Raw genomic sequence first — 12069 nt, 5'->3', positions numbered from 1 at the left:
AAGGAGGCAGGCTATATTGCTTTCTCAGACCCAGCTATGTTTTAGCTAGCCAAAACCACCGACACATTTGGTTTGCAGCAGCAGGAGTTTGACTGTTACAATTGACATGGTGCTTTTAAGCACTCCCTCCCCACTCCTCACCTCTACAAGGCGCGCCCTTAAATAGCGCATCCTTAAATCGGCATCCCACAAGCTCACCTGAGAAGAGGTGACCTTACCCAGCACCAGCCAGCCTGCTTACTCTCACAATCGCCCACATTTGTATGGCAAGCACAAGTACCACAAGCAAGGAGAGGGAGATAAAAGGAAGGAACTGATCCTCTTGTATTCACCCCCCAAGACCACAGTTTTCTCTGCTCATCTCCAGAGGTTATTCCTCCTCTACTCAGGACAGGGCAGGGGGTGGGGGGTGGGGGGTGGGGAAAATTGCACTCTGATGGCTTCCAAGAATTCAAACCTGACACAGAAGTTTTCATTAAATACATTTTCTCCCTTCTCCCGTGGCAAATTACTTTCAAGAGCCAAACAACTAGCCTGCACTATTATTAGCAAATCACTACTTGGAGAGCATGCTAGGCTACCACAGCTACCTGGTTAATACTGCAAATGCAACAAGACACCACAGCATACAGGAGAATTACCTACCAGATGCACTCATATTTTGCTTTTAAACTGATACTTGTTTTTTTCAGAGCTCTATCCCAATGTCAAGTAACATGTTCACAACGTCACCAAAAGGCAACAAAGATTCAGCACTGTTGGTGATTTCCCACCATCCTCTCCTGAGACGCAAAAGGAGTAGGACCTTGCAATATATCTGCATGGGGATCATGCACATGATACATCTCAACCAAACGGGATCTCAAACCAAATGGGAAAACTTTTCACACTTAAGTGTTTTTAGAAAGAGGCACCACACCACCAGAAGTGTGTGCACACAGCAGGAAGCAAAGCATGTTTCATGACATCTGTGTCCACAGCGTACTGAAGCAGAGCACAAATCCGTCCTCATGTAATCAACTGACTCTGGAGAGGGGGAAAACCTACATCAATGTTTTATCTCACCCCACCAGTCAGTAGCTTTTAAGTAGTTCTCACGCAATGAAACAAAAAGTCATTTGGTACTGAACATCTAAGTCATGTCCCGCAAAGACAAATTTCATCGACTGTAAAAATAAAAAACACAAACCAAAATAAAAAAAAAGTAATGCACTAAAGGCCAAGTACTCCACTTTGCTTCACTAACCAAACCAAAAAGATCCATTCAACCAAATCTAGTGTTTCCCTGGTTCAGTGATGGCAGCTCAAAGTCCAGAGACGACTCCCATGGGGAATGGGTCAGGGCAAGACAAGCTGTTAAGGAACAAACCAGAAGTTTTCTTGTACCAGAGCTGACATACCAGGAAACCTTTCCTTTAGCAGAAATGCGTAGGAACTTTTTGCATAAGGAAGACGATTCCTTCAAACAGTGCTAAATATGCATGTTGCCATCCTAATTTCGAGTAATTTTAGCAAGTTCCATATTAGGAGCCTTAAAAAAAAAAAGCCCCCAAACACACACAAAGCAATGCACACATACAAGGTAACCAGACGCTGCAGGCAGCAGAACAGCTTTAAGAAGGCAATTCAAACCCTCAGCCTCTCTGCTGGCATCCACAGTTGAGTTTGTCCCTCCCGTCCCTGTGTCCTCCCAAGCCAGATCATCAGGCATGAGCCCAGCTCTGTGCTGGCTACTCCAGTTCTCCCCAAGGACTGGTTCCCACACCTACACCCCACCAGGCATGGTCCCACGCCAGCCATCCATGCTGCACACCACACTCTTCCTCTGGCAATTTCTCTGTCTCCTCCAAGATCATGAAACTCTTGCTGTCTCTTTCCTGAATACGTTGTTTAAATTAGAGGATGCCTCACCACAGCTACCAAGCAAGAGGACCTCAAATGCTCACCATGCAACACACAGCTTAACATGAAGGAAATCCCTAAAAATCTCTGGTGGTAAATAGACTGTGTTTCTACACCATTATGTACAGCAAGTCACACCACTGAAGGCTGCCACTTCAGCAGCACAGAAATCAGCTCTTGTTGGTAAACTAAATAATCTGTGATAGAGCTACAGAATCACACTAGCTTCCCCAAGTTCAGCAACTGATCTGTTCTCTTCTCCTCCTGAATCACAGTGCCTTGTTCAGCTTTCTCCTGCCACCCGGGTCATCTGCGTCCAGTGCTCACGCTGTGCTGAAGTCTTGCCCCACCGTCTCTGATTACAGCACAGTACTTTGCTGAAGCCACAACCTTCAGGAGAGCGTGACAACAGCCCCAAAACAACTGCAGCATCTATGTTGAGTCAGGCAAAAAAGACTCCACCCTCAAATGGGGAAAATAAAAGGCTACCAAATGCTAGCATCAGGCTCTATAACAAGCAGGTGTTGCTCTACTGCAATTGCATGTGCAAAAAAACCCCAGGTGCTTACAATTTAATTATTATGAACAATTAGATACCTGACAATTAGATGCCTTTCACTGAGAGGCAGCTCAGATTTTGGAGCAGCTTCTGAGCCCTTCTGACAAAACGAGTCCCACCTGCTCCCTCCTCACCTTGCATGGGACTTGACAGCATGACACATCATGGGATCTTCCACCTCGCCATCTCCTGACTCCATCCCAGCCATCAAGGTGGTTCATGCTTGCTTCCGACTCCAACACAAGAATGGTGAGCATGGTTCACTTCGAATCACATGAATAAGGTGGCCTAGAATTAGCCCTGCTCTGGCCATGAGAGGGAGTCTCACAGGGGAACTACACTATGATACCTCCATCTGTACCCCTGAAGGTGACTGGCATATAATCCCTGCTTCTGCTCACCTTCGATGTGGGAGACGGGCAGAGTAGAGGCTCGTGATCGCCTCCCTGTTCTGATACCTTAGGAAGGGGGCAGCCAGGAGATGTGCACTTCCTCTCCACAGGAGACCTCTTGCCAGTCCTCCAGCATCTCTCGAAAGTCCCCAATAGCTTTGCAGTGTCCTTTTGGAGATGGACTGCTGGGCTCACACATGGTACCTTTGCCCATGGCTTTCTGTCTGTTGTCACATTTTTAATCTGTGAAAACCCAGATCACCTTGTCTTGCTTGTGACAGCATTTTAGGCGTTTTCTGCAATGGACACAGTCCCTGGCTTTCTTATGTCTGCGTTCACACAGGCAATTTCAGAGGCAGGAATAAAGGAAAAACACTGGTCAAACGCAATCCCCCCCACCCTAAATACCAAAAGGATCACACATTGGACATCAGGATACCTTGTGCAGACCACAGCCTGGAAGAGCCTGGGATGGCCCAGACCCAGTCTAGTGCAGAGCAAGAGGAGACAGCAGCAGAGCAGTTAGCAGGTGCAAAGGCAAGCTTGGAAAATCCAGTCACATTTGTCCAAAACACAGGCATCTGCTATCAGACAGACAGCAAACCACTCCCCCCCCCCCATCCCAAGTCACTTAATAGCTTATGGGACATGAACGACCTAAAAGCCCTTCAGTCTAGGGGCTAAAAGAACATCACATACAAAAATCATTTCACAATGCCTGTGACAACCCAATTGAGGTCTCATCATCTTGGGGTGGTGAACCATTCTTTTTGGTCACTCCAAGCAGGCATATGCCTTTCTTAGCCTGGCAGGGATACTTTTATTTATATATAGTACAAATGTAAAAGGAAAAAAAAAAAAAAAAAATCAACACACCACTTATCAGCCAAGCAGATGACTGCAGCCTAAAAGCACACAGATTCCAGCTCAGATGCCAATTCAGTTACTATTTCGCCCAGCTACAAAACTGTTTCAAACATGAAAACTTCCTTAAAAGGACCCTATCAAGGCATTTTTATATCACTTTTATTCATTGTTTGTTTGGAATAAACCCTCAGAAGACTGAATCCAGAATCTCAATTCTTATTAACCATTTCTATGCACACTAGCTTGTTCTTAGAGAATTTGTGTGTATTATCAATGGAAGTTACAGAGTATGTGCGCACAGGACCAAGAGGAAGGGAAGGACAGGAAAACCAAGGATTAACCCTCAACTCATGGACAATCAAGTCCTCTCTTTGAAGGGGATTCCAATGAAAATTTTGGATAATCAAAGAACGCACCATCGGTTTCATGAATGACGACACAGATTGCGCAACCAGACACACAGCCAGACTGCACTTCCATTTTTGAGCACAAATTTGGCAAGTGTCTCCACAGAAATATTTCCCTTATTAAGGTCAACAGGCTGCAAAGCAGTTCTTCAGTGCAGTCCTAAAAAGACCACAGCCCTATTTAAGAATTAGCAGCGTTGTAATTGCCAGGGATTTCTGCTGGAAGAGTTTGGAAGGAAACAGACATCTCCCTCGCTACACATTTTTGTACCATTAGACCCATCTCTTTCCTACACCCTGTTAAAAATTATGCCAACCATGACCCACTTGCACAAGAGCAAGCTTGGCAGCATGACTTTAAACACGCACACCTCCTGATCAACAAAGTCAGGAGAAAAAAAAAGTCTTCAGCTTCACGATTGCCATTCAGGGGCTCCTAAACAGTCTTTTATTTGCAGAGCAGATACACAGCAAAGAATATTTTAGATTAAATGAGGACATACTGTCCTCCCCAAGCCAAATGATGGTTCACATTTTTCATATGATCCAGGTCATAGCTGGGCTAGATTTAAGCATCATTCAAGAAGACAAGCAGGTCTCTCAATTAATTGCAGCCTTTAATCACTCTTCAGCACTTCCACAGATCAGCCCTGCCTTTGAAGCACATCTGTCTTCTCAACATGCTCTTTCCCAAGCTAGACTCGCATAGTATTTGTGTTAAGACAGTCACCCCCTGCCCCAAGGCAGGGTGACTTGGGATGCTAAGCCCTGTGCCCTTGGCAGCAAGGCCCAGCTTCTCCCCCAGAGAGCTTCGGAAACACTGCAACCCCCTTTCCACAGGCAGCATCACCCAGGTGGCGTTCAGAGGTCTGGCACATGAGCCCCTGCTCCTCCCATGCCCAATGATGCACTGCTTACCTGCGCCTGGCTCACAGGTGAGAACGGTCCTTTCCTACCTCTAAGGAAACATATATGGCACAGCCAAATCCAAAGGAAAAGGTCCTTCAATTCCAATGCCCCCCTTATGCTTCTGGACCTGCTCTGACTGTCACTGGTCAGCAAAGATGCCAATCGCCTGCAGACATTCTGGCTTCTCTTCACATTTCACTTTTAAAGCATCATCCATTCACCGGGAAAAAAAGAGGGTCAGCCACAAAACATTCACCCAAAAAAAAAAAAAAAAAAAGGAAATATGTGACTGCAGACCTGAATTATTCACAAGAAAAAACCTTCAATAGCCACCCACCACACCTGCACAGACAGTTTCCTGTCTTGGCTAATTTTGGTGTGGTTTTTTGGTTGGTTGGTTGGTTTTATATATTTTTCTTAGGGGTTCTGTGGGTTTTTTTTTTTGGAAAGCAGATCACATTGCCAGCAGCAAGACCCAGCATGCAGATATCACTCAGCAACTCACACAGTGTGGGCTCACCCCCCCCAGTCCAATGGCTCTTACATAAGCCAGCACGGTTAGAGGGAGATACCATCGACGGAGCCAGGATGCGGGCCGAGGAGCAAACAGCATCTCCTTATTCTCAGGGTCCAGAGGTGGGGGGGGGGGGGGAACCAAAAACCCAAACCCCAAAATAACCCCCCAAACCACACCTTATTATTCACATTTGCCTACAAACGAATTCAGCACCACTGCTTGCTTTAACTCAAATCATACTCCAGTGTCCCCACAATTTCAGGCTACCTGTAAATGAAGAATGTTCCAACATCCTTCCAACATGGGTGTACATGTGTGTGTACGTGTAAAAAATACACACTTCTACAGCGCTGCTTACAGTCCAGACTGTGTTTTGATTTCACACAGATTTACAAACCAAAGCACCTTTCCCATGGCTCCCGCAAGCCCCAGAGCAAACCCAGCGGAGGAAGGACACAGGTTAGGAGGCAGTACCTCTGTACATACAAAGTAAAACAGGTGCTGCTGGAAAACACCACTGAAAATCACGACTTTAGAGGCGACAGCTTTAAAAAGCACCACTAGTCACATTCCAGAGGAGAGAGATTATGCTTTTTTCATTAGATGAAAGGGGAGAGAGGAAGAAAAATAAGAATAGCTCCAAAAGGCGCAGTCTGGGAATCACTTCTAGGTGAGACACTTAAACAAAGAAGATGGAGTATCCCTCTCTTCAGGGAGGAATGCTTCCTGCTGGAGACACTGCTCGGATAGGAGAAAGCCCTTTTTACACGGGGCTATGGAGACCAACACACCCATTGTCTACCAGCAGGAGCTTTCCTGCATTCAGAGAGGCTGCAGCACAGGCCAGGTTTTGGGGGTGGAGGGTTGAAGGGGGAGACGAGTCTCTATCTGTGTTTACAAATAGCCCCAAGGAAGAGGGAGCTGCAGGGTAAAGGTAATTAGGAAAAAAAACCCGTCAGTGCCATGTAAAGAAATCAAAACAAGGAGCAGGACAGGTCAGGGCCTTTTCAACAATGGCACTGCCAATGCTCGGGGCCAAAACCCAAAAAGCAGAGAGAAAAGGCCAGGACAAAGGGGGATGTAACACCCCCCTCATCTCAGAATAGGGTTATTTTAAGCCTGTCTCCTTGGAGCTACCCTAATATTTTTTCTCATGACTCAAGTCACCAGGGAAGGGAGTTAGAGGAGGAGAAAGGGGAAAAAAAAAAAAAAAAAAAAGAAAAAAGGAAAAAAAAGAGATAGAGCTAAGACTGACACGGTACAACCCCCTTCTAGAAGGGGCAAAGCCCCAGAAGGGATGAAAGGCAAGCTGGGCTGTGCCTTACCTGGAAAAGTGTGTGGGTTGGGTGACCCTCTTTTAAGGCACTTTGAACAGAGGACGTGCACAGTGTAGTACAGGCCCGGCCATTCCTGGAGCAGGACATTCAGTTCTTCCACTAAAGGGGTAATAGCTTGCCAAGCTGTCCAGATATTTGGTAGGGATGCATGACTAGCGATAGACAGAGTATCTGGCTGCAGAGCTCCCCTGGCAGGCCGGTAACTCACCACCACGGGCACCTTTCCCCGGTAGGCATAGATCTGGTATTTGCCATCTGACCGCTGAACCACGTGGCTGTTAATCTGGACACTGTAGCGTGCAAACAAGCCGGGTGGGAAAATGAATGGAAAGCTATATTCAATCTGCAGCTGCTCGACCACGAAGGACTGTCCGCTCAGATTGGCGCCGTTGATCCACGCCTCTGCGTGGGGCACCTCATTTTTCACGTAGCAGGGAAACTTGTACCAAGCAGCCGCCCCATTTAGGGGCTTGCATTTGGGTTTGTTGACACAGTAACAGAGCCCCATCTTCTCCAGCAGCTCCAGGATGAGCTGCAGATCCTCCCGGCTCTGGACGTGGGGCTTAAGAAGGAGACGGATAACGTGGGCAGGGAGGAGGCCGTGCAGCAAGAAGCCCTCCACATAATGATGGAGCTGAGTGGCCCTCAGTTCGTCAATGTGGGTGTCACTGAGCAGCTTCTGGAGCAGCACGGTGGCATCCCGCTGGCAGAAGACGTTGAGGATGTCAATGAGCCGCGGCAGGTTGTGGAACACGTACTCCCGCAAGGTGAGGTGCTCCTCGAAGTAGAGCAGTTTCCCACTCTCATGCAGGTAGGACAGGGCGCTCTGGAGCCGATCCTCTGTCAGGCCTGCCTGCAAGCCCAACCGGGCAGAGTCCCACCAGCTAAGCCACAGCTGCTGAGCTTGTGGCTGGAAGTGCAGCTCCTCCAGCACTTGCCAGGATTTGGGCAACACCCGGTGCAGGTTCGGGAAGATATCCCGGTGCTCAGCCACCGAGAGGAGCTTGTCCCGCAGGCGACGCACCTGGCAACGGTCTCGGCAGCTAAAAGGCAGTACTGGAGAGAGGATCTGTGGGCGGTGGTTGAGAAGGTACTGAAACTGGGCTTTCTTTCGCCGCAGGTTCTTGTCTGAGACCCCATAAAAGGCAGCGTGCGGGCTGGAGCAGCGCAGGTCAAAGTCCTGTCCGAGAGCCTCATCCACCTGCTGGACCAAGCTCTGGAGTCCCTCAGCATCCCTCTTTTCCTGTTGAGCGATCTGGTGATGGATGTCCAGGCACTTCTCTTCCAACTCCCGCTCCGCACAGAGGTCAGCATGGGTTCCCACCATGCACACCACAGCATGGGGCACCTTGGAACCAAGCCAGTGCAAGAAATAGCCCACAGAGGTGTAGAAGTGCTGAGGGACGTAGGCACTCAGATTCACTACCAGCACGTACAGGGCTCCGGGAGAGAGGAAGAAAGACTGGATCACATCGTAGCTTGGGTCCCCCGCCAGCTCGTACACAATGAACGTCAGGCCCCTCTCTGCATCCGCTGTCCAGTCCATCACCTCAATGCCCTTGCTGCCTCCTGGCAGTCCCAGTCCTGACGGTACTTGGGAGGCATCGGGCAGCGGCGATGGTACAGGGCACGGCGTTTCCCCTTTCACTCGGTGAGAGGGCACGTGAGAAGGGACGTCCTGCCGCTCAACGGGGAGATGTTCCAACTGCTGCGTGGCAGGTACCCGTGCTGAGGAAGCATCCTGAGGCTCTGGGAAGGAGCAGCACCCAGCTGGCACTCTCCCAATGTCCTGCTGCTGCCCAGGGCACCCTCTGGGCTGGGTGTTCCCTGCCTCCAGACTTCCCACGTCCTCCCTCTGCCCATCCTCCTCCATGAGGCATCGTCTTAGCAAGGTCTTCCCCGCATCCTTTAGGCCCATGAGGACCAGCTTGAGGCGGGGTTTGAGGGCAGGCTGGGAGTGGGCCAGCTCCTGCTGGTAGGCTGCGATGTAGGGGATGCCTTTCATGCATACCTCGTAGGGGGGCTGGATGAGGGGGTTGTCTTTGATCTTCCACAGGGTGACGCGGGAGAGCTGCCCAAAGCCCTCGGGCAGGATGGCAATCTGGTTGCCTTGGAGGACCAGCTCCTCCAGGCTGTGGAGGAGCACGATAGAGTCAGGCAGGTAGCGGATGCGGTTGTTGTCGAGCCAGAGGGTGCGGAGCTGGCGGAGCTGGCAGAGACGAGGGGGCAGCAGGGTGAGCTGGTTGCGGCTCAGGTAGAGCTCCTCCAGACTGGGCAGCGCCAAGATGGCGGCGGGGAACTCCCCCAGCAGATTGGAGGAGAGGTTCAGCATCTTGAGCCGCTGCAGGCTGCCGAAGCCGGCGGGAAGGGCCCGCAGCCGGTTGCCATCCAGCATGAGGCTCTCGAGGGCACTCAGCTGGCAGAGGCCCTCGGGCAGGGCCGCCAGCCCGGTGCCGCTCAGCCAGAGGATCTTCAGGCGGCGGAGGGCGGCGATGCCCTCGGGCAGGGCCCCGAGGTGGCGGTTGCCAGAGCAGTCCAGCTCCTCCAGGGCGGCCAGCTCCAGCAGCGGGGCGGGGAAGGAGGGCAGCAGGTTGTGGTCGACGTCGAGGGCGCGGAGGTGCCGCAGGCGGCCCAGGCCCTCGGGCAGGCAGCGCAGGCGGTTGAAGCTGAGGTCGAGCTCCTCGAGGCGGCCCAGCTCGGCCAGGCGCGGCGGCAGGCCCGGGCCCTCGGCGCCCAGCTCGTTGTGGCTGAGGCTGAGCTTGCGCAGGCCCCGCAGCCCCGCCAGCGCCCCGCCGTCCCCCAGGCCCCGCAGCCGGTTGTGGCTGAGGTCGAGCTCGGCCAGGCGGCCCAGGTGGCGCAGGGCGGCGGCGGGCAGGCGGCCCAGCCGGTTGCGCCGCAGGCTGAGCACCCGCAGCCCGCTCAGGGCGGCGCCCACCTCTTCGGGCAGATCCTCCAGCCCCCGCCCGCTCAGGTTCAGCGCCTCCAGCTCCCCCAGGGCCGCCGCCGGGGGCGGGCGGCGAGGCGCGGCGGCGGCGGCGGGCGGCGGCGGCCCCCCCGGCGGCCCCGCGTCCGGCTCCGGCTCGGAGTCGGGCTCGGGCTCGCCGGGGCCGCCCCGCAGCTTCCGTGCGCGCAGGGCGGCGTCGCGCCACAGCCGCACCGCCTTCGGGGGCTCCGTCTGCGCCATGGCCGGGGGAGCGGGCCCCCCGCCCCGCCCCGCCCTACCTGCCGCCGCCGCCGCCGCTGCTGCTCGCCATAGGCGCGGCCGCGCTGCGCGACGCCGCCGCCGCCACCGCGGCGGGCTCGGGGCTCCCCGCGGCTCCGCGCCGGCACTGCCAGCCGCGCCGCGCCGCGCCGCCCCGCGCACGTAGCGGCCGCCGCCGCCGCTGCCACCGCCCCGCCGGGGGCGGGACGCGGGCACGGCCCGCCCCGCGCCGCCCGTGGGGGCAGCCTGCCCCGCCAGCGCCGCACCGCCCCCGCGGCGGGGAGAGCCGGCCCCTGCGGCGGGGGCAGCCGGCGCCGGGACACCCCGCCCCGGTCTGCCTGGAAACCCCCGCCGGGCACCGGCCGCTCCTCCCCGGGAGGAAGGGTCCCTGCCTCCGGCCTGAGCCTCCCGGCCTGCGGCTCCCGCCCCTCGCACCGGCCGGCACGGCCCGAGGGAGCGGCGCAGGGGGAGCCCGGCTGGCGCCGGGTGGCGGCGGTGCGGGCAGCGGCGCCGGCGCATCCCCGGGACCCCGGTGTGTGACAGCAGCCGCCGCCCCGGGGCCTCACCCGGCCCCTGGGCTTGCTGCGAGGTTTGTGAGCCGCTGGGCTCGCAGAGCACAGCTCGCCCCGGGGAGGAACAGCAAAAGCTGTCGTATTGCTGAGCTCCGCGCCATTCCTGCACCAGGCACAGGCTGGTTTTTCATCCGGCCCTGCAAGAAGCCGAGGTTAACCTTCCTTCCCATTCAATGAGCGCGTTTCCCGGGTGGAGGGTGCGAAAGGCGGTGACCGGCCGGTTCGTCAGAGCAACGCTGCCACCTTCCTGCCGCGCTTTGTTTCCGAGCTGCACGCATCTGGCCAGGTCCTAAAGGCTGCCTCCCCCAGGATCCTCCGCCGAGCTGTGCGCCGGGGCTCCGAGAAATATGCCGAGAAATTTCCACCACTGCTGCGGGGGGGGGAACAGCGCCGGTTTACAGCGGGGCTGCGAGGCCGACTGCGGGAGGCCGGGGACGCTCGGAGCTCCCCAGCTGCGCGGCCTTACCCTTGCAAGCGGCAGCGATGCACTGCGGCCAGCGGCTCGGAGGTTTTACAATGTCACCGTCTTTGTACAGCGCTGAATACTCCGGCGTCACGAGCTCCCACCTTCTCATGTTGTAACAGCCACCATTAAAGCATGCTGTAAGCGGGTGCTTCAGGGCCACGAAGAGAAAGAAAAGCATTTGAAATGAAAAGCGGGCCAGGGGGCAACCCGTTTCACAGCCTTTCTTCTCTTCTTTGTTGTGGACAGCCCTCACAAGAAAGACGCCCTCTCTTTTCGATGGCCCTGCGCATCTAACCGTGCTCCCGCTTGGCGAGAACTGACCGGTGCGGGGCTATAGTCACAGCACTACGCTGCTAAATTTACCGATTACTAAAACTACAGATTGCAAAGGCTCAGGCTCAGTTCCCGTCTTTCCCATCAGTAACAGACAAGCAGGGGCAAAATCATCTTTTCAGGCCCTCGGAGTCCTAACAAACCTTCACCAGGTTTCTGCTAAATGCCTTTCTGAGCATGAGGCCTCCTCTGGGTAGGGAAAAAATTGCAGTGTTGGCTGGTAAAGCCAAACAAAACATGCAAGGGATGGGGAGGAAAGCCCACAGGCCTGGGAGAAATCGTGGCTGTGTGAAGGTAAGACGCAGCTCCAAGCAAGGTTCAGGAGCTGCCCAAAGCCTGCAGAGGCAGTCCTGGGGTCTGGGCCCATGGTTTGGCTCCAGGGCCACCGCTCGGGCTCGGGGGGAGCAGGTATGCAGGGGTACTCATGATCTGGGAGGCTCTGCTAAGAGGGACTAAGCCTGGGGATAAAGCTCTTCCCATCCTTCCTGCTTGGCTGGTGTCAGATCCTGACCCTGGGAAACAGAGATACTTCACAGCCTCTTGCTAGATTGTGCCCATCTAGAGCTAGTTTCCAGGCTTTCCTTCGTTTATTTTCAGAGCATCCCT

At 54.2% G+C, this 12069-nt stretch overlaps 1 protein-coding gene across 3 annotated transcripts in view; it reads right to left on the bottom strand.

The window, feature by feature from the left end:
- The window catches only part of MFHAS1 (multifunctional ROCO family signaling regulator 1), a gene marked incomplete at its 5' end in the record, with an annotated part of 35355 nt that extends 25281 nt beyond the window's left edge, over positions 1-10074 (bottom strand). For all 3 annotated transcript variants that reach the window (XM_082314939.1, XM_082314940.1, XM_082314941.1), the window contains one exon: positions 6879-10074. In XM_082314939.1, the coding sequence (XP_082171065.1) occupies positions 6879-10074 (3196 nt within the window). The remainder of the gene's footprint in view (positions 1-6878) is intronic.
- Between the last annotated feature and the right edge of the window lie 1995 nt (positions 10075-12069).

The sequence above is a fragment of the Platalea leucorodia genome, assembly GCF_965183815.1.
Source record: "Platalea leucorodia genome assembly, chromosome: 6".
Classification (NCBI taxonomy): Eukaryota; Metazoa; Chordata; class Aves; order Pelecaniformes; family Threskiornithidae; genus Platalea; species Platalea leucorodia.
Note: the sequence above shows the minus strand (reverse complement) of the source record. Positions and strands in the feature narration are given on the sequence as shown.